The sequence below is a fragment of the Rhipicephalus microplus genome, chromosome 9 (assembly GCF_043290135.1).
Source record: "Rhipicephalus microplus isolate Deutch F79 chromosome 9, USDA_Rmic, whole genome shotgun sequence".
In the NCBI taxonomy this organism is placed as follows: Eukaryota; Metazoa; Arthropoda; class Arachnida; order Ixodida; family Ixodidae; genus Rhipicephalus; species Rhipicephalus microplus.
In genome coordinates this window covers 123,624,311-123,647,708 of record NC_134708.1, presented here as the reverse complement: position 1 = coordinate 123,647,708, position 23,398 = coordinate 123,624,311, and the positions used below count along the sequence as shown (strand labels likewise).

At 45.6% G+C, this 23,398-nt stretch overlaps 1 protein-coding gene across 1 annotated transcript in view; it reads right to left on the bottom strand.

Moving 5' to 3' along the window:
• LOC119163043 (ATP-binding cassette sub-family C member 2) overlaps positions 1–23,398 on the bottom strand; it is a 796,039-nt gene that overhangs the window by 737,069 nt on the left and 35,572 nt on the right. The window contains exon 2 of the mRNA XM_037414979.2: positions 20,404–20,567. Coding sequence (XP_037270876.2) covers positions 20,404–20,559 — 156 coding nt within the window. The 5' untranslated portion in view covers positions 20,560–20,567. The remainder of the gene's footprint in view (positions 1–20,403; positions 20,568–23,398) is intronic.

Below are 23,398 nucleotides of genomic sequence, written 5' to 3'. Positions count from 1 at the left end.
GTATTTTTTTAGGAAAAAATATTTTAGACCTCTCATGCTCTGAAACTTTACGGGGAAAAATCGCAAATTTCACAAAATAGTTGTTTCGTCTTTAATGATACATAACTTGCACCAAGTGGTTGTTGAATAAAATAACTTTGTACCTAAATTGAAAGCGAATAAACAGTTGTTTTCATGTGCCAAATTTTGTCATAGCAATTTGTGTTTTGAGAAAAAGATCACAGCATATCCATAGAGGGAATGATGATGAGTGGGGCGAAACGCCCGTTCGACCAGACACACAAACGGATGAAGAGATAATCTGACGCAAGTATGGATGAACAGAAAGACGGACGGACTCAGGGAGAGACTAACAGACGGAAGCCCGGACGGACGTATGCACGGACGGATGGACGAAAACACAAATGTATGGGAGAACGATTCGCCCCACTAATCATCATTTTGTCCGTGTATGTGTGTTGGAAACCACTAACGCCATCTATTGTTCAACTCATAAAGTCACTACGTTCTACCAGAGTCCTTTATTACCGTTTTGGTCACGACACTTCTCCGACACTCTTTTGGAGAGCTTGATAGGCTGCCAAGAGTGGCTCAAGCAGGGATTGGGGGGCCTTCGCTCCGTTGCGCCCAGCCATTGCCCAGCGGAACACATTAGCATTGGCGGCAGCTCGAAGGCGTTGTGTAAAGCTAGCTAGTGGTATTCCTTCGAACAGTTTCTGCATCAGCGTCATGAAAACTTCAAGGACCAGCGCTCCGCGTTCAAGGTCGACGGCCTGAAAATTCGAAAGAGCAATGCTTAAGACGTGCTGTGTGACGGGCTGGAGCTCAGGATACAGGAGCAACAAGAAAAATGCGTCGCTCTTCTGTTTCCCCAGTAGCGCCTAACTTCGGGAGAAATTGCTCCTCATTGAGAACTTGCCCCTCAATAAATGCACCTCTTGGGAAGTTTCCATTCATAGGTACACACCTAAATACTAAGTGGCGTATCATTAGTACAAAATTTAAGGTTCACTGCATGCTTTAAATCGTATCCACCTCCCCCAAGTATAAAAAGGTATGGTATAATACCTAGGTGATGTGGCAAAGGTCGCCTAGCAGCTAGCACTGGCATCGAAAGGAACTTCAAGATTAGGCTGCTGTACTTCCCTTCCCGAAGAAATCGTGGGTTGTCGACCGGTAATTAATGCTGCTCTAAGCAGTAAACATAAGGAAACGTCAAGAGACTGGTGTTTCGACTAAATTGCGTGTTAAAAAGGGATCAATCAGATGTTAGGCAAGTTAAACTCGTGCCTACTCAAGAAGCACATTTAATACCGAAGCGAGTGGTCGCAAAAGCACTGAGCTGCTATAAGCGGGACATCGAAAGTTCCCGCGTCAAGAAAGAGATCGGCGCTCACAAACGTGTGTCTAGAACAACTGCGCATTTGGTTTCAGACTCAATTGAAAGCTCTAAAATAAAACATCTAGCTCGACATTCCCTACAGTCCACTCCTTCGGCAGCAGCACCCGAGAGACTAGCCGGATATAAACAAATGCGATTACCCCTGTCTTACCTAGTCGTGTTTCATTCCGTTCGCCTTCCTTTACGTATTGCGGCACTGCCAAAAAGCTTTACTACCGCATAAACAGAATCGCCCTTTGGCCAGGCGCGAACACGTTGTCGAGCAGATCCAGCAGTAGCTGCTCGCATCGGCAGCACGGAGCATGAGCATCGTCTTTATACACTGGCGAGCAACGACGTACCGCTTCGAGGCATCGTAATTACGCATATAATTGGGCTATTAGGTAATTTTAACACAATGCGTTATCGTGCGGTGTTAAAACACTTAACGCGCTGCTATTTATAAGGTTGGTCCGCACTCCGAAGCAAACTACGCGTGCATTCCTAAGTAAATAGCTTTCATTCGTCGTCGGCACTGGATCACGTTTATACTGATGTAATGGCATTGCTGCGTTCAGTGACGTTTGATAAAAGGTAACAGGAAGAACAGCACACACATAATCACGTCGAAACGTCAGCATTAGTGCGCATATAATTCCAGCACTGGCGGCGGCTTGTGGCCCCCTTACGACTGGTGGTGCCACTAGCGGGAGATTTTGTCCCTATTCAACCATTGGGCAGAGTTTCGTGACAAGAAAACATTGAAGGACTCTGGTACTACTACAGGTTTTTCCGCTCAATTTATTCTAAGCGCCAGCCAAATTATTCTAGGCGCCAGTCAATTTAATTCAGCCGCCACTCAATTTAATCCAGGTGCTGTTCATTTTAATCCATGTGCCATTGAAATAATCTAACGGCCAGCCGATTTAATCCAGACGCCAGCGAATTTAATTCTCACGACATCATGACTTGAAATTGACCCAGAATTTTCGGGAACATGCGGAGTAACCGATTAGGAGTGAATTTAAGGGTAAATATTATCAAGATGTGTAGAATAAACACTGATTGGGTTCCTAGTGACACATTGTGACTCGCACGACTTCATCACGCCTATTCCCCGCGTATGCACTACTCTTACCTTCGACATGCATATCAAGGGAAACGTCGTCCACGCAGTAATAACTGTGAAAACTTGATAGCTAATGCCCAGGCCAATGATCTGATCACTAGTGACTCAGGTTACGCCATCACGCCTAACGCTCACGCAAGCACTCCCTCACGACCTTGAACACTGTCAGTCGGCCTAGTGATGTGATCGCTAGTGACTCGCGTGATGTAATCACGCCTAACACCCACTCAAGCACTCTCTAACCTGCCTTCAAGCATATCAAACGAAACGACATTGAGAGGGTAATAACTCGAACCTTGTCACTCGTCCAAGTGACCTGAGCACCAGTGACTCCCGTGACGTCATCACGCCTAACTCCCGCGCACTCGCAGTCCTTACCTGTCTTCATGCATATCAAACGAAAAGACTGAGAAGGTAATAACTTGAACGCCATCACTTAGCCTAGCGACGCTATCTCCAGTGACCCGTGTGACGTCATCACGCCTAACACCCACACAAGCACTCCTAACCTGCCTTCATGCATGTTAAAAAATGTCTTCGAGAGACTAATAAATTGAACCTTGCGACTCGGCCTAGTGACGTGATCACTATAGTGACTCACGTTACGTGATCACGCCGAGCACTCACGCACGCGCTGTCCTAACTTGTCTTCATGCATATGAAACAAAATGTCGTTGAGAGGGTTATAACTTAAACGCCGTCACTTGGCCTAGTGACGGCATCACTGGTGTCTTGCGTGGTGTCATCACGTCTGGCACTCACGCAAGCACTCTCTAACCTGCCTTCATATATAATAATGGAAACGTCTTTCAGAGAGCAATAACGTGATACTTACCACTCTGTTTTATGACCTGATTACTAGTAACTTAGGTGACGTCATCCCGCCTATCACTTACACACGCAATGTCTAACCTGACTTTATGCATATCAAACAAAACGGCTTTGAGAGGATGTCCACTTCAACGCTTTTACTCGGCGTAGTAACCTGATCACTTGCGACTCGCGTGACGTCATCACGCCTGAGACCCACGCAACCACACTCTAACCTGCCTTCATGCATATCACACCAAACGTCACTGAGAGAGTAATAACTTGAAGGCTGTCGCAGGCAGCGTCTCCTAACAAAAAACTGAGTGCTCGTGCTGCACAGTCGTTCACCGGCCAACCCGTATATGGAGGCACTGAAGCACGCGTTTAAAATTTAGTCAGGAGCGTATTTACATGGCTTTTGCGTGACTTGACGCTTTTCTTGACACGAATAGATGCGTTGAAAGCAACAGTACTCTCAAGCAATAGTGAAATACGACCCAACATTAGCGTACAACCTCTCGTTGAAAGCAACGCTTCTCCGTCATTCATCAAATAAGAATATTAAAGGGGAAATAAAAATAAGCAATTTCAAACCATACTCAAATACGCAACATTCTCCCGATACCATCACTACTCTGCGATGCTTTCACTACAGCCCATCGTGTGGAAAGATGTGGGTGGCGTTTTTGTTACTTCTCGTGCTTCTAAGTATGCCTTGGAAACGCGGGCAGCCAGGCCGCACTAGAGTGAACAGACAGGTGTTCACTACCAAACAGGCACGCTTATTCCAAGCACACTAACCTAAAAGAAACAGCGTGGCATAGAAGGTTTAAAGAAAGGCACGAGTCAGGCACAGCGTTCAACGGCGCATCAACAGCTGGTCACTTAGAGCATTAGTATGTATCTCAAGCACGGCGACTGCCAACAGATTTGTTTCACAGGATAACCAGATCACAAAATATTTGAGCTGAAGGAGTGGTGGAAATTTTTTGTAGTATGTTTTGAAACAGGCAGATCATGCGTCCTATGCTTGAGTATGTATATACAGTGTTATGACTTACCTGGCGTATTATCGCAATGACAAAGCGAAGACGACGCCTGGTTAAAATACCCACCCGACCTTAAGAAATATTCGTTCTTCTTGTAACGTCGAGCATGTTGAACCGGTTATGAAATGAGTGATGAAAGAGAACCGGGGCAAGTGCGTGTAAAACTAAAGTTAATATTATACAGGCAAATCAGTTTTCATAAACACGCAATCTTAATTGTGCTGCTGAGCAGTGTTTTACATTTCAAGGCAGTCGAGCGCCGCTTGTAAGAAAGTGTAATTCTGCCTATCATAAGCGGCACAGTCCACACACTGGATGTGCTGCATAGAGCGCCCCGCGGCCTCCACCAGCAGAGCATGGCGATGTTTCTTGGAGAACCCTCCCGGTATCATCAGGAGATCATCCATTCGCTCGCTTAGAAAGCCCGCCACACCTGACTGAACTTTAAGAAAAGCTCCTCAATTGGTTTGAAAGTGGGCTGTACGGTGCTAGCCTCTTGACGGTGTTGTGGCTTGCCGCGAGGACAGCCTGTTCGGCGCGGTGGTGCGCTGGTGCGTTGTCAAATAGGAACACTGCCTGTATTCTCGGTTCCTGCTGAGAAGGTTTTCTCGACACTTCTGCGAGAAAGTCGTTGAAGACAGCCCAGTGGACCTTGTCCACAATTGCCCAATGAAGAATGCCATTCACTGACATGCAGGCTATAACATTTACATTCGCCCCCTTCGCGCTAGTTGACAAACGGCACGCTGGGGCACCTCATTTCGCCCTCCCGAAACTGCTCGAGAACCATACGTAGAAGTTTGTCTCATCGATGTAGTTTCGTGTTAGTGTAGTTCCCTTGCTCTGAAGCCACTGGGCATATCGGCGCCGCAGTTGCTTCACGTCGGCGCGATTGCGATATACTGGCCTGTGGATCGGCAGCTTCACCGAATAGCTATGACCATCGAGTAGCCGATTAATCGTCGACGTGCTCATTTCAATATTAAGCATCTTTTCCTGGAGATCCCTCTTTATTTGTTCCAGCATGAAGGATGAATTTTCTGTACGGTTTGTTGCAGGTCATCCACCACGTCCGGTCCAAACTTCTCCGACAAAACACCTTGCGTTTTAGCTGTGCCACGGCAAGTAGCGGTAATAGAACGCACGTAAGTGTGCTTGGAATAAGCGTACCTGCTTGGTGGTGAACGCCTTTCTGTCCTCCATAGTGCGGCCTGGCTGCCCGCGTTTCCAAGGCATACTTCGAAACACGAGATGCAACAAAAATCCGCCCACATCTTCCCACAAGACAAGCTGGAGTAAATGCGTCGTATAGTGGTGAGGGTATTGGGTGAATGTATAATTTAGCTATATATTTATTTATTTATTGAAACCTGCAGACTCAAGGTCTAACCAGGGTAGTTATTACAGATACACATAAAATAAAATACATACATGTACAAAATAGCCATTGTAGCACTGAAACAATAAAGGGTGAAGAACGTTGTCTAGTAAGGTGATTCATTCATCACAAGTAAGGCAGTTGCATTCACGAATGCTTCTTTGGAAGTACAAAAACTTAAGTGGGTCGGTGCAAGCGGCACATGGGGTCATGTCTTTTGGGTGGTTGTGTCGAATTGGCCTGCTATTCAGTGGTGTCAAATACATGGATGGGTCTAGAGCTAGCCTTTTGTTCAAAAGTTGAAGAAATTCTAGTCTAACTTTTTGTGTTCACGTCAGGAATAAGGTAATGTTGCTTGCTAGCTTTATAACTGAGGCGAGTCTAACTTGGAGTACTTCTTGAATATAGATCTAACAGCTTTTCTTTGGATATGCTTAAGTGTTTATAATGCGTTTTGTATAAGGGCTCCATACTATGTTCGCGTACTCTAATTTCGGTAGCACAAAGGCAGTGTAACAAAAGAGTCGTAGGAGCACATCTAAGTTTATGTTTAAGAAGACATAGTTTGCGACAATCAAATGAAAAAACATTATCAATATAGATATTGCAGAATAAGTTAGAAATCAGTGTCTCACCAAGGTATTTGTAGTAGTTTACTTGCTGCAATGATGAAGATACTAATAAATATGCGTATAGTAGTGGATTCTTTTTGCCAGTCACTGGAAGGCATACACGTTTGCTTACGTAGAGACACAATCCTTATTTGTTGTACGATTCAAATATATAGCAAAGTCTAGTGATAAGGTCCTTGTAATCATTAGTTGAACTATTTCTTTGAAGAAAGCACAATCATCTGCAAATAATCTTATTTCTACACTTGGGTGAATAATATCAACAACATTATTGATATGCAATAGAAAAAGCAAAGGGCCTAACACACTGCCCTGTGGTACGCCTCATGTGACCGGAAGACAGTCCGAATATTGGCCCCCTACATCAACGTACTGTTCACGATTATTTAATTAAACAGAAATCCAACGAACAAATATTTTTGGTATAACTATTGTTCTAAGTTTGGAAATGTGTTTACTGCGGGGAACTTTATTGAAGGCTTTGCAGAAATCTAAGACCATATCTATCGTACCGTGTCTATCGATGCTTATAGCAAGAGAGTGAAATAGTGTGACGAGACGAGTGACGGTAGATAATTCTTTCCGAAAATTATGTTGGTACTTGGTTAAAGGTTTACTGACACAAAGTTTCGGGGCTGAGATAGTCTCTGGGGTCGATTCTCGTGAACATGCGTATATCATCTGCAAGATATCAACCAGCGAATTGACTTGGAAGGAATTCGACCTAATTTTAAAGTTTGCGTGAGCGACCGACTCTATAGTGCTATAGACAGCCTCCGACGTCATCCTGAGGTGACCCCCTACATTCCTCACGTCACCACGTTGCGGTCAATAAAACAAGTTATGACTTCGACATATCCGCAATTTTTCTTTTGCCTCATTACTAGCTGAAGTCTGGAATTCTCGGTGGCTGGTTGCGAGTGCGAGGCCGTGGCGCACGCTTAGAAAGGTTTGTGTTTGGTGACATTCCAGTCCCGTTTTCTATTTAAAAGTAATTCTTGATGTGGACCATGTGGAAGTGCGTCACAGTTCTGTGTGCTGACATGTTCAAGAGCTGCACCCACTAGGTGGTGACAGTTGCACCCAGTTTTCAAACTCTCTCAAACCGTAAGTGAAACAGATCGATAATGAGGGGCCTGTAATTATTTATGTGTCGTGTGCTGCAGCAAATGGTGTCGTGTAATGAATAACAGGTCTCCAGCAACGTATTGTTGCAGGAAATCGTGAGGCCATAGTTTTTGTGTCTGTACCCCTTTATTGTAGGGTGTTATTCAAGAAACTTCACATGTTATAGTAGATGTGCTTGATTATTTTGTCACATTGAGAAGTTCGTGAGATTAGATGGAAACTTCTTAGAGCTAAGCGCTCTCCCTTTTTAAAGATGGGTACAACGCGGGCTGTTCTCCAGTCACTAGGCAGTTGGGAAGACAACAAAAAACACTAATCACCAAAAACTTCGCTAGAGATAAAGCATATCTTCGTAGGAATACGCTCAGTATATTATCAGGGCCACACCCCGCCGCGGTGGTCTAGTGGCCAAGGTACTCGGCTGCTGACCCGCCGGTCGTGGTAATGAATCCCGGCTGCGGCGGCTGCATTTCCGATGAAGGCGTAAATGTTGTACGCCCATGTGCTCAGAATTGGGTGCACGTTAAAAAACCCCAGGTGGTCTAAATTTCCGGAGCCCTCCAGTACGGCGTCTCTCATAATCATGTGGTGGTTTTGGGACGTTAAACCCCAGATATCAATCAATCAAAAACTTCCTGCTTCGATTTATTACTAGACCCGCAAGCAGCTAGTAGTAGGAGCCTTGCTAGTATAAAGATGTTTAATGTATACTAACAATATAAGTAAAGCTACCTGAAAATGTCGCGCATTTGTAGCCTGGTAGGCCCGTGTGCGCAGATTTGGGTGATTGTTAAAGAACCCCAGGTGGTGGAAATTTCCGGAGCCCTTCACTACGGCGTCTCTCATAGTCATATGGTGGTTTTCAGACGTTAAACTTCACATATCAGTCATTTGTAGCCTTGTTCATAACACACCCAATTAAAGATGCAAATGGGTGTTTTGAGGGTGCCTCATTTCCGAACACTTGAAAATTTTGATTCGGAGTGTTAAAAGGGTGTTTATATGGGTGCTTTTAATGCGTTCACCTGCCTTACAGCCTTTTAGAAGAAACATTTTTTTTCCAGTGTTGGTAATAGTGCACTCGGAGTTGTAAAAAAGTATGTCTACTTAGAACAGGTCATAACCACAGAGCCAAACCACGAGATTAAATAACTAGAAGAATAAGCATGAAGTTGAGCACATTTGGGAAGCACTCCCAAATCATGACAGGTAGATTGCCATGGACTATCTCTTAAGACGAAGTTATATAACAGCTGCATCTTGCCGGTACTTGGCTACAGAGCAGAAACCTGGAAATATACAAAAAGGGTTCAGCTAAAATTGAAGACGACGCAGCAAGCAAAGGAAAGAAAAATGACAGATTTAACCTCAAAAGACAACAAGACAGCAGAGTGGATTAGGGAACAAACCGGAAGGGTCACAGTTGAGTTCAAGAAGAGGAAATGAACATGGGCTGGTCATGTAGCGCGTAGGCACGATAACCGCTGGTCATTAGGGTAACCAACTGGATTCCCAGAGAAGGCAAGCCGGTTAGGGGGAGACAGAAGGTTAGGTTGGCAGATGAGATTAAGATGTTTAAAGGTATAAATGGGCAGCAACAAGCACAGGATCGAGTTGACTGGCGGGACGTGGGAGAAGCCTTTTTCCTGCAGTGGACGAAGTCAGGCTGATGATGATGATGATGATGATGATGATGAGCAATATCATGATGATCACAATGAAATGACATGACACTCTATGTACAGCCTCACGTTCAATGTTAGCGTCCCTGATAAATTAATATTATGGACCATAAAGAGTAAAAGACCCAACACCGAACCCTGTAACATCCGGGAAGTTAGATCTATGTATAGGCAAGAAAAATAATTCATTCTGGGGGACTGTTTTTGAGAAGTTAAACAATCCCTCAACCAACCAAGAAGAGATGCAGTTAGACCTAAAAAAAGTTAGTATATGTATTGAAAGAGCATGTGAAACAGTGTTTCTGAAAGTCTGGAAATACCGAATACACTTGATAAGTTTTATCATATTGTTACGGAAAAGAAGAGACGCCGTAACGACGAGGCTGGGGATGAAATATATTCCAAACCAGCGGTAATGGCGTGCCCGGTTCACCAGCGATCGAGCCGAGACAACCCCTCGTCTTCCTCGTCAGGCACACACGCGCGTCGCCCCCTATAATGTCAATACACATGCATGTAGCATAACCCCCGGCGGCGCAAGCGCCGTTTCGGCGCATTTAGATGTCAACGTCACTAGGAGAGTTGTAGGGCTTCAAGCGTGCAACATGTACAATATCGGTAGCCTGTTGGGCACATGAAGGCAACGGGGTGGCAGGACCAATTTCATATGTTACAGGCGTAACCACACGAAGGACTCGGTATGGGCCTGTGTAGCGGGTAAGCAGCTTCTCTGACAAGCCAACTTGACGGGTCGGAGACCAGAGCAGTACCAAAGAACCAGGTGGAAAGTGTACGTCGCGGTGTCGTTGGTCATACAAGCGCCGTTGCTTCTCTTGAGAGGTCAGAAGGCGAGTACGGGTGATTTCGCGTGCGTGAGCGGCCCGAGTGATAGCGTCCATGGCATATTCACTGGTCGGTACTCCAGGGGACGGTATGACGGTGTCTAGAGGCAATGTTGGTTCTCGGCCAAACAGCAGAAAAAATGGAGAGTAGCCGGCAGTGTCGTGGCGCGAAGAATTGTAGGCAAATGCGACGTACGGCAACGCGAGATCCCAGTCGGTGTGGTTGGTAGAAACATACTTAGCGAGCATGTCTGTAAGAGTTCGATTCAGGCGCTCCGTTAGTCCATTGGTTTGCGGGTGGTATGACGTAGTCAGCTTGTGTCTCGTTTTACAGGACTGCAAGATGTCGGCTATGACCTTCGACAAAAAGGTGCGGCCACGGTCTGTAAGCAGCTGCCGTGGGGCTCCGTGTTGCAAAATACCGTCCTTGAGGAGGAAGTCGGCGACATCTGTGGCGCAGCTTGTTGGGAGAGCTCGTGTGATGGCATAACGCGTGGCGTAGTCGGTGGCCACGGCTATCCACTTGTTACCCGAGGAAGACAAGGGAAAAGGGCCAAGTAGGTCCAAGCAAACGCGGAGGAAAGGTTCTGACGGAATATCAAGTGGTTGAAGGCGTCCGGCGGGAAGTGTCGATGGCGTTTTACGGCGCTGACATTTCTCACAAGCCGCAACGTACCTTCTGACTGAGCGTGCAAGCCCTGGCCAGTAGAAGCGTCGGCGTATTCGGTCGTAAGTGCGTGACACACCAAGGTGTCCAGCAGTCGGAATGTCATGAAGTTCATGTAGAACTTCCGAGCGAAGGTGTTTCGGAATGACAAGCAGCAGAGCCGGTCTATCCGGCTCAAAACTTTGGCGGTATAATACCCCATCGTGGAGCACGAACGAGCGATAGGACTGACTGGAAGATGGTGATTCGAGGCACTGAATGATAGCACGCAAGGACGCATCATAGCGCTGCTCGTCACCGATGCATGTCATTTGTGAAAGGGAAAAGACGTAAGGCTCGGTGTCGGTGTCATGCTTAGTGCTCGACTCAGCGACCGGGTAGCGTGACAGGCAGTCTGCGTCCTGATGTAGGCGTCCGGACTTGTACGTCACCGTAAAGGTATACTCTTGAAGTCGCAGAGCCCAGCGCCCGAGCCGGCCAGTAGGATCCTTCAGTGACGTAAGCCAACATAGCGCATGATGGTCAGTTATCACAGAGAAATTAGTGCCATATAAATATGGGCGAAACTTTGAGACTGCCCAAACAAGGGCAAGACATTCACGCTCCGTAATAGAATAGTTGCGCTCAGCAGCTGTGAGGAGGCGGCTAGCGTAGGCGACAACTCGGTCGTGTCCCCGTTGGCGCTGGGCTAACACGGCTCCGATTCCGTGACCACTAGCATCGGTTCGAACTTCCGTCGGAGCGAATGGGTCAAAGTGAGCCAATATGGGTGGAGTCGTCAGTAGCGTGATTAGGTGAGAGAAAGCAGCAGCTTAGTCGGTACCCCACGTAAATGTGACGTCTTTCTTTAGAAGCTCCGTGAGGGGTCGAGCGATGGTTGCGAAATCTTTCACAAACCTTCTAAAATAGGAGCAAAGTAATACAAAACTCCGGACGTCTTTGGCTGACTGGGGTACAGGAAAACTGGTAACTGCACGAATTTTCTCGGGGTCAGGCTGCACACCAGAGGCATCGACAAGGTGGCCCAACACTGTAATTTGTCGGCGTCCGAAGCGGCACTTCGACAAGTTCAATTGGAGGCCTGCAGTGCGGAATATGTCGAGAATAGCTGACAAACGCTGAAGGTGGGTCTCAAATGTTGGGGAATATACAACGACATCGTCAAGATAACAAAGACATGTTGACCATTTGAACCCTTGTAGCAGAGAGTCCATCATGCGCTCGAACGTGGCTGGGGCGTTGCATAGCCCAAATGGCATAACCTTGAACTGATATAGGCCGTCTGGAGTTACAAATGCGGTCTTCTCTTGGTCTTTTTCGTCGACAGCAATCTGCCAGTAGCCGGAACGTAGGTCTATTGTGGAAAAGTATCGGGCGCCGTGGAGACAATCGAGAGCGTCATCGATGAGGGGTAAAGGGTAAACGTCCTTTTTCGTGATTCTATTCAGATGACGGTAATCCACGCAGAAGCGCCACGTGCCATCTTTCTTTTTAACGAGCACAACGGGGGACGCCCGTGGGCTCGATAGGGTTCAATAATTCCTTTGGCTAACATCTTGGTGACTTCTTGGTGAATTATTTTACGCTCGGTGGCAGACACCCGGTATGGTCGCCGATGAATGGGATGGGAATCACCTGCGCGGTGCTTGACGAGTGAAGTCTGGCCGAGTGGACGGTGGTCGACGTCGAATATGTCGCGGTATGAAGCCAGAAGGCGGCATAGCGCGGTTGACTTCTCAGGTTTGAGGTCCGGGGCGATCATGGAGCGTAAGGTCGAATCGAGGCACGTGACATCCTGCGAGTGATGTGGGTGCTCGGGACATACGTCTGCCGTAAAACAGGTGACGTGGTCGTCAATTAAGGTCCTTAGTGTGGCGACCGAAATTCCTTGGGGTAGCACTTGTTTTATGAAACCGAAATTGATAAGAGGTAAATATGTTCGGTTAGAGACCACGCTTACGACAGAGTGTGGGACAGTAATGTCACGCGCCAGCAGAACATCAGTAATCGGCGTCACGACATAATCACCGTCGAGCACGGGAGAGGGTGTTGCCAATTCGATGAATGTGAGAGCTTTAGGCGGTATCCGGAAGAAGTCAGTGGAGCACAAGCTGTTTGGGAGTTCAGGGTGAGAATCCGGGAGAAGAGGAAGTTCTAGGCAGAGAGTACCGGCGGCACAATCGATGAGGGCAGAATGCGTCGATAGGAAGTCCATGCCGAAGATTAGGTCGTGGGGGCAATTTTCAAGCACCGTAAATAAAACGGGAACATGGCGGCCGGCAATACTAACACGAGCGGTACACATTCCAGTGATGGCCACAGTTCCACCATCAGTGACACGGAGGGCTTTAGTTGCTGCAGGCGTGAGGACTTTTTTGAGCAGGCGACACAGATGAGCACTCATTATAGACACTTGAGCTCCGGTATCGACTAACGCCGTCAAAGAAATACCGTCCACATACACCTTAATCAAGTTCGTATCAGTGGGGAGCGTCAATGGAGGATTTGGATCATTCGCAAGCGATGCAGCACTACCTCCCGGAGCTGCATGATCTAGTTTTCCGTCCGAGAGGATCCACAGTTGACCGGCGACGGATAGCGGCGTGGTTGGGGCGATGGGGAACGGCGACGTTGAGGTGGCGGTGAACGAGCAGTGGAGCGGCTGTTGGGGATGTCGGAAGAAGGGTACAGACGACTGGGCGAATACCGACAGGAGTCCTCGTATGGTCGATTAGAGGAAAATTGGCTCCAGTTGGAGGGCGTCCAAGTGCTGCGGCAGTAGCGGGAGATATGGCCAACTCGGTGGCAGCGGAAGCAGATCGGCTTGTCGTCTGCAGTTCTCCATTCCGCCGGATTGCGGGATCGCGGAATAAAGTGTAAGTCATGGCGTGGTGTATTTGTCTGGAGACGTGTCTGGTCTGGAGACGTGTCGGGAGACAAAGCAGGCCACAGGAAAACCAAGCTTTGCAATTTCCTGCCTCACGACGGCTTGAATAACGGAGACCGGCGGAGGCGTTTCTGCGGCGCCATGGTCGAGCGGATGTGAAGGAAATGGTGCCGGACTTGACGCCTCAAGCTCCCGTCGAACTATTCGTGTCACGTTGTCCTGCATGGGTGGTGCGGCACCGAGATCGGTGCAAGTGGATGTAACAGCCGTGTTTGGTAGCCGCGTAAATTGAGGCAGAACACGGCGGCTTTTGGCCATTTCGAAGCGACGGCATTCCTTGATCGTCATATCTACGGTCGTGACATTATTGTAGACGAGCAAATTGAAGGCGTCGTCCGCTATGCCCTTAAGTATGTGGCCCACCTTGTCACTCTCTGTCATTTGCTCGTCGACTTTTCGGCACAACGCGAGCACATCCTGTATGTACGAGACATACGACTCTGTTGACGACTGCACACGAGTGGCGAGTTCTTTTCGCGCTTCCATTTGGCGACCGGACGGGTCCCCAAAGATGTCCCGTAGTCGCTCTTTGAAGGTATCCCAGCTGGTGAGCTCGGTCTCATGGGCGTCGAACCAGACCCGTGGGGTGCCATCCAAGTAAAATATTACGTTGGCGAGCATCATGGTAGGGTCCCATCTGTGTGTGTGGCTAACACGCTCGTACATACGGAGCCAGTAGTCGACGTCGAGCCCAGGTTGTGCGGAGAATGTACCTGGATCACGGGGTGTGGGCATCGTCAGGTATGTGGTGGCTGGAGCTACAGATGGAGACGCTGGCAGGCTGTTGTCATTGGTAGCCATGGCTGGAGACTGAATGGTGCGGCCACTGCGAAGCTTCGTGGTGAAGACGGGGAACGTTCCACCTCCACCAAATATGTTACGGAAAAGAAGAGACGCCGTAACGACGAGGCTGGGGATGAAATATATTCCAAACCAGCGGTAATGGCGTGCCCGGTTCACCAGCGATCGAGCCGAGACAACCCCTCGTCTTCCTCGTCAGGCACACACGCGCGTCGCCCCCTATAATGTCAATACACATGCATGTAGCAATATTAACTTGAAACAACGGGAGATAATTCGCACAGTGTTTTAACACATGACAGATCAGGCTTAAAACCATGCTGAACTGTACAGAAAAAAGTATTTTTTCCTTTCGATTCATGATGCCGCTTTATATAACGTGTTCAAGACTATATATTTTCTATACTTGTGTGTATTTTTCTCTGCTCTTCCCTTTAGAATGCTATAAGGGCTGCAGGGATAGTAATATTAATAATAATAATTTACAACAATAATAATAATAATAATAATAATAATAATAATAATAATAATATATAGCCAGAACATGCAATACCTTCCTTACAAACCAAGGTAGTGAAACGCAGGCCAGAGCACAACGGTTAGCGTGACATATAAATCATGTTTACACTACATTAATTTGATGATTTTTATATTAGCACCTGTCATTTATGTCAGTCATACAGGAATATCTCATCATGGAAATTTTCATTATATCAAGTTAAGCAGACCGGTGCACCAACCAGATGCATGGCGTCTATACCATAGCGTTCATGAGAAGTTATTTATGATTTTCGTCATTTTACCAGTTATATATATTCCTCATAGAGTCACGTTATACCATACCGTTTTGTATGAATAAAATGGACTAAGCGTTCTAGAGAGCACAAAGTTGTAGTCGTAGACGATATAAATAGACAGACAGACAGACAGACAGACAGACAAACAGACAGACAGACAGACAGACAGACAGACAGGCAGGCAGGCAGGCAGGCAGGCAGGCAGATAAATAGATAGATAGATAAATAGACAGACAGACATACAGATAGATAGATAGATAGATAGATAGATAGATAGATAGATAGATAGATAGATAGATAGATAGATAGATAGATAGATAGATAGATAGATAGATAGATACGCCAGAATCTGCAACGAAATGGTTCGCATTTATTTAATCACTCATCATTACGCACAAAACTACGAGTGTGAAGTTACTGGCAGCGCCAAAATTATGAACTCAGCTTCTGGCATTGAATCCCAGCTGCGGCGACTGCATTTTCGATGGAGGCGAAAATGTTCGATGCCCGTGTGCTCAGATTGTGCTTGTTAAAAAACTCTAAGTGGTCCAAATTTCCGAAGCCCTCTAAAAAGGCGTATCTTATTATATGGTGGTTTTGGAATAGTAAAGCCTACATTTCAATCGATATTCATCAGCTTGACAATGCGCTCCTCTACTACCAAGCAGTCACACCTGCGCCAGACAAAGATTATGTTTTCTCATCAGACCATCCGCTGCTACTGCGTTGACTGCACCAGGGGGCATACGAGCCGTATTAATGTCGATTCGTTATTTTACGGTGCATTGCAAAAACGTGTATAAAAGGACCGGTCATTCACTAGAGCTGGAGTTTAAAAGTCGTCTTAGCTTTCGCGCTGCAGTCGCAAAATGGGCTCTGGCAAAGGCCCGGACAGTGAAAAAAGTACGAGTTTCAAAGGAGGGGAGTTGGCGCCACCGGTAGAAAGGATGATGATGATGATGATGATGATGATGATGATGATGATGATGATGATGATGATGATGATATGTGGGGTTTAACGTCCCAAAACCATCATATGATTATGAGAGATGCTGTAGTGGAGAGCTCCAGAAATTTTGACCACCTGGGGTTCCTTAACGTGCACCCGAATCTGAGCACACGGGCCTACAGCATTTCTGCCTCCATCGGCAATGCAGCCGCCGCACCCGGGATTGGAGCCCGCCACCTGCGGGTCAGCATTCGGGTACTTTAGCCACTAGACCACCACGGCGGGGCTGGTAGCCATGACAGCTACCAGCCCCACCGTTCTAAGTTCTAAAATGTGATAATGTTGCGTTGATAAACCAAACATTGGATCAATACTTGGCTTTTTTACAAGACATTAGTGAAAAATCAGCAGATTTCTGATAATGCGTTGTTTGGACTACTTGTTTTTTTTCTTAATATAACTTCGGTAAAGCAAAAGGAAGAGTGGAGCGAGTTGGTACTGATTCATTATGGCATAAACGTAGCGCAAAAAAATGAACACCACAAGCGCTTGTGGCTGTGCACTTTCTTGTACTCGTCCTGTTTAGCGCAGCAGTAACGCCATAATACCTCGGGTAAGTAGAATAATGTGAGTGTAATATTTGGAGCACTGAGTAGATATTCAACAATAGAAAGTTTATTAGCTTTAGGTTGATTCTATCAAACGTTAATAATCGTCATAGGTGAACCTAACTAGTTAAAGAATATTTCTGGCCTTGTCAGTACACATAAACGGTACACATAAACGTTTGTCGGCTTTCAAAATCAATATATGCCAGGATATATGTAAGCTCAACTAATAAAACTTGAATAAAGAAATCAGTGTTAATTCTTTATAAATGTTATGAATTGAGGTGAGGCATTGTAACTTGTACAGACTTCTAGAATGTATACACGCCCTCATACTTGTGAAAATATTATTTTGGTTGCATAAACAGTATCTGAGATATTAATGACCAAGTGTACTAGGCTCTTCGCGGGTTGTGGTGCTTTCAGGAAAAAAACGAGGGGCGAAACAAATTGACGTCACTAGAGACAAGGAATGCAGAAAAAAAGAAGAGGATTCGCTTGGCAGGACGAGTAATGCAGCGCTCGACGTTTCTGTGAAAGGGGGAGGGGGTAGTAGAGTTAAGCCATCTGACAGCCTAGTTCAACATTCTAAGATGAAGGGGACATTGTAGTGAAAGAAAGAGAGAAAGAAAGAAAAGAGAAGGCACCCTTTCGAAAAACTAGCCGTATTTTCCGTGTTAATAATAGGAGAGATTACTATCCTTGCTGCTGCGTTTTGTTTTTCTTTTCATTCGTGCTGCTGGGGCTTTGACTGCAGTTTTTTTTTTTTTTTGCGGTATATTGGAGTGCAAACAAAGCTGCAACGTAGTTTTGACCTGAGAAATTCAACAACACTGGCTTGTGAACAGAAGAAGGGAAAAGAGCATTTCTTCAAGCCAGGGACGCTGGTCATGACACTCGCACATGCATCACTTTCTGCTGCCTCCGACCGTGTGCATGGATCTTTCAGTTGAGTAAAGTGGTCGGCCTTCCCTTATTTCAATGAAAATTCAGTTGGCTTAAGTGGCGTAATGTTTGTGCCTTTTATTAGCTATTTTTCTGTTTTCGTTGTAATGAACTTTTCTTAGTTTGTACTTTAAGCTGTCCGTCTTGAAGAAATACATGCTCATCTTTGAAAAATGTTCCCAATGACAAGTATCAAAACAGAGGAGTCAGTGCAGCTTAAAAATAAAACAATGCCAACTTCTCTCGAAAATAATTTACAAAGGAGATGAAAATGAGCTTTCCTTTAAGACCGGCCGCAATCATGCATACTGTAAGGACTGATTTTGCTAGAAGTATGACGATGAGCACACACAAAACCGTGACTGTATTATTCAAAATTAATATTTGATAAAATTAGGAAATTATCGGGAGGGGTATTGCTGATGCCGTCTACAAGAGTACTGAAATAAGGTCATTTTAGTCCAAGATTTCTTTTGGATGTTTCAGCAAAGATAGAGCTATCGATTTAGAAATATATAGAGAACTTTGACCAGTTTTGAACTTTTTCATATTGAATTCTGATGTGTGTTTGTAGGTGTGTGTGTGTGTGTGTGTGTGTGTGTGTGTGTGCGTGTGTGTGCGTGCGTGCGTGTGTGTGTGTGGGTGTGTGTGTGTGCGTGTGTGTGTGTGAGTGTGCGTGTGTGTGCGTGTGTGTGTGTGGGTGCGTGTGTGTGTGTGTGGGTGTGTGTGTGTGGGGGGGGGTGTGGGTGTGTGCGTGCGTGCGTACGTGTGTGTGCGTGTGTGTGTGTGTGTGTGTGTGTGTGTGTGTGCGGGTGCGTGCGTGCGTGCGTGTGCGTGTGTGTTTGTGTGTGTGTGTGTGTGTGTGTGTGTGTGTGTGTGTGTGTGTGTGTGTGTGTGTGTGTGTGTGTGTGTGTGTGTGTGTGTGTGTGTGTGTTTAGAAGTTGCTTCTTCTCATAGACTCGCAGACTTTATAATGACCGTGGCTGAGTTCCCATGCCTCTCGCATTACTTACCCTTCTCATGTATAAATATTTTTTTTCTAAATATGTAGTAAGCAATCAGCTCAACTCTTGCGTCATCAATGAATTTATTGGATGTTCCTTTAGGGATGGTGAAGAGTTGTTCTCGGTGGCCAGGCGTTTTTTGTTTGTAGTGCATCGTTTTGCAGCATTGTAGGGTAATTTTGAAGCGCTGCGTTTTGAACTTGAGTGCTGTTCATTTCATTTGATATGTCTTTTTGTGTTTATATTTTGGTGGCTTTTTGCATGTTTTATTCATGTCTCATTCTCCTGATTGCTGTGTAATTATCCAGAATCAGCATTTTATTTTTAATTACTTAAAAAATAAACTCAAGTGTTTACTTAAATTCAATCTGCTACAGCTGTGTGGAAAATATTACACAGTTCCTCTGCAGTGCTTATATTAGAATAGGGACTTTCTTCATCTAACCAACGCGTGAAACAATCAACATACAATAAATGAGGAGCGAAGCAAACACTCTAAAAAGTACTAGTCCACGTTACTGGCATTCTGTCTGGACAAATTAAGTACATTTGCAAAATACTCCGGAGTTCCGACACAAAAGCTCCGGATAGCCTCAGTGAAAAACCCGCAAAAAATGAGCCGGAGGTGCCACCTTGTCAATCGGGCCAGCCGGAGGAAAATTCGAGTAAAAAGCGCTGCGGCGTCGCCACGCAATTACTCCAGTCGGCCGGCCGGAGTGAAATAGCTTTTAAATGTACTCCGGGTGCGGCACGCAATTCATCCGGCCAGCCGGAGCAAAAATTTTCCTCCGGATGACCGGAGCAAAAATTGCTCCGAATAGGGGGGGGGGGGGGGGCGAGGGGTAGGAGACAAGCGTTTTACTCTGACCTCGGAGTAATTTTTTTTACAGTAGCCACTGGTAGCACATACCCTCTCTAAAGCGGGTGTGCGCCACCGCTAGCTTGTAAAAAGATCTGTGATATTGGACGCCAAACAAAGACGAAAAAGCGAGTGTTCCACACTCGCCCTAATAGCTACTATCAGCGCTTACTGACGCTCCCACGTTTAATTGCACGTGCTTACCCAAAAAAAAGGGACGGAAAAATGGCCGTTGCAGTAACTTAGTTGGCAGAGCATCGGATGCATTATTTCAGGTCGTAGGTTCGGTTTCTGCCCGTGACAAGTTGTTTTTTAGTCGACTTTTATTTCTTCATAGTTACAATACAATGATTGCCGATAACACCCCCAATACATTGCTTGGCATCACTGTGTGGGGTTCTCACTAGTATTGTGTCTAACACAAAAAAAACAATTAGCCCTTATATTTCCACTTCCTTTCTTCATTCGCTTGAGTGTGACACTAGAGCATCGTTGAGCAATTCGGTGCATTCATATACACAGGCACGTCAAACGGTAAAATTTTAGTATGAATAGAGTTTGCAGAGAGTAATCACCATGATAAATACAAATAAATATTTAGGGTTAGGCTAAACCGTTCGTCTGTTTTGTAGGAAGGCCTCATCAGCCATTGCGTATTCGCCTCATATTTTTAATGCCAAACTGAATTGCTCTGAATCATCAGGTTGGGCAAGTAGGTGATGGTTTCGAGCATGCGTTTTGGTGAAAAAGTAGAAGATCGATAATTAGACAAAGTCAAAGATCTCACTAGCTTACAAAATGTGCGAGGTCAAGAAGTGTGACTCCTCGCGTGTGGCCGATGATCCGCGTAGTTCTAGGCTTCAGCTCCACCCAGCCGACTGCGACCAGCGCAGCCAAAGCAGCTACCTTAAGCGTAGCAGAGGCATTGTCTGGCGTCAGTGTAACTGGCATCTTGCCTCCTGCAAAAAAATAAAATATTGCTGAGCGAAAGTTCGATTCCAGTGCCTTAAAAGTGGTTGTACTTTTCGTCATCATCATCATCATCAGCAGCAGCAGCAGCAGCAGCAGCATCATCATCATCAGCCTGGCTACATCTACTGCAGGACAAAGGCCTCTCCCATGTATCACCAGTTAACTCGGTTCTGTGCTTGATGCTGCCACATAATACCTGCAAACTTCGTAATCTCATCTTCCCACCTAGCTCTCTGCCTCCCCCTAGCCCGCCTGCCTTCTCTGGTAATCAAGTCAGTTATCCTTAATGAGCAGCGGTTATCCGACCCGGCCCATGTCTATTTCTTATTCTTAACTTCAACTATGGTATCCTTAACCGTGGTTCGTTCCCTGATCCACTCTGCTCTCTTTTGTCTCTTAAGGTTACTCCCATTATTTTTATTTTCGTCGCTTGCTGCGTCGCCCTCCATTTAGACTGAACCTTCTTTGTAAGTCTTTAAACCCTGTTTGTGGTCGTATTTATGCCTCAATTACCAACTCGGAGGAGTAACACTTGTCGAGCTTGTTGGTTCGCTTAAAAGTGCGCGTACAGATGGTAGGTTACGAGTAATAGATGCAAGTGAACGGTGACTGTAAATTTAAGGCTTCTTTTTATGCCGAGCATTTCTTATTTGCACGACGTCGCGGATGCGGCCTCGGTGGCACCTCCACTGCGCATGCTCGTGTCTCGCGTTTCGTGCCGCATGCTTGCATCTCGTCTCAACTGTCGCTTTCCTCCTCTTCTCTCGTCTCACAAAGCTGACTCAGGCAGAATCTACAAGTAAAAAAATGTCCCATTTCCCGGAAGGGAATCGTAAGAATATGCGAATGCATTTCTTGCGCCGAGAGGTTGTCCCGTTCCCGTCAGACATTCGCCTTTTTTCTTTTGCCTACCTATTATTTGATAATCTTTTTTACATAGCTTCAATTTCTCCCCTTGGCCCTAGCCACATTACTTTTTGCAGACTCAAATTCTTTATAACAGCTTCTTCAGCCTTGCCCTTTACGGGGACAAGGCTGGATAGGGTGTTAAAGCTATATAAAAGGCATGTGCTTGATTATTTGGCAAAATAAATAGATAAAAGCAAAAGGGAGGTGCCAGATACTTTCTTCGAGCAAATACGCACAAACCGAGCATTCCGTTTAAGGCGATCGTCAGTCAAAAATAATCGTAGCAAAGAAACGTCAGCTGCTTTCTGACAAAAAGTTGGCTTAGGGTTAGTGATGCCTTTTTTATCAACACGTCTAAAGATCTGATAGAGTGTCTGCAGGGTAGCAATAATAGTGGTTTTTTTCTTTTTCAGTAGGCATTGAGGATAAATTTTTATTCAGTTCCGGCTGATGCTGTATTGGTGACTTGTATTGATGAGCATGGAACTATTGGCTTTGAAGGTTGAATAGGCATGCTTGCAGATAGGTTTTTAATATTGGTGGAAGCCTGTCTTGCCTTCATCTTTCTGTCGAATCAGGGTAACATTTATCGACAGTGGCAAGGAATTTGTATCTAGTCTTTCGTTGCTCCTTTGCTGTGGAACATTTTCCTTTTACAGGCTGACAAAGATTTATCTTTAGCGATGCAATGGCTTTTAAAGTTTTTATATTCCTAGGCGACTTCCCGATTTAATTAAAAAAACGGGGGGTTGTATGACCGAAGTAATGGTTAAAAAGGTTTTAGAAATTTTTCACTTGAGTTGTCAAAGCTTTTTTTTTTGCGCATGAGCTGCCTGACATTGCGGTCCTGCAGTTTTAATACTTGAAACTAACTTATTATGGCAATCACGTCTGCTGTTCTTTTTCCCACAATGCGAAGAAAGAAGTTTTACCCTTTGATTGTGTCCACTCGACAACTGTTAACAGGGGCATAGCAATGCTTTCCCTGGTGTCCGCACTTTGAAATTTGTGCCCGCGTCTGATACAGTCTAGTTTGAATGCAGAATTAGATCGATTGGAGGAGGCCAGGTTTCCTTGCTCATATTTGCAAGATGTTTCAGCGCTCGAACAAAGAAAAAAAGACAGGGTAGACAGAAAGAGCGCTAGCAGCGCTCTTTCTACCTACCCTGTCCTTTTTTTCTTTGTTCGCGCGCTGAAACGTTTTGCAAATATGACTACGCACCAACTAGTCCAAGCTCCACTCTTGTGAGTTACATTCCCTTTCTCAATTTTGTATGCGGTTCCACAACCCAATGTCTTCTGCAGAAGGTAAAAAAAAAAGGCTTGTCTGAAGCACGAAAGCATGAATAACAGCCGGAGGTGCTACCTTTTATTCATAAGGTTACACAAAATGTAAGAAAGGTGGCGAGTAGGCATAGTGTACTGCTGGTGTTTGCCGCCCTAAACTGGCGAAGTTGTGCCCTCAATTGAAGTCGTGCTCAACAGCAGAAAGGCTGGAAAGAGAAGCATGGGCGGCGGTTCAGGAAGTGCGCCACTGGAGTGGCTTAAGAAATACCCGTATCGGGGTGGGAAGAGCTATATTGGGCACACGGGGAGCTGCGTCAATGATCGAACAAGAAAACATGCTCTGATGCAAAATAATAAAGACAGTGCGCATTTAACGCATGGTACTTGTTTTGGAAACACAATACCTCACGCAGATACGGATCCTGGCAAGAAGTAAGAATAAGTAAGTACGGAAAATTTTGGAGGTCTATAACATAAACAAATGGTGTTATAATTAGGTTAGTGAAAAGCCACTTATCTGTATATGTCAGAAGCAAGTTATACAGAGAGCATGTGTCCACAAGCCTGATTAAGTAAGGGACGGCCCGATAATATTGCGACAATAATAATAAGAAACTTTATG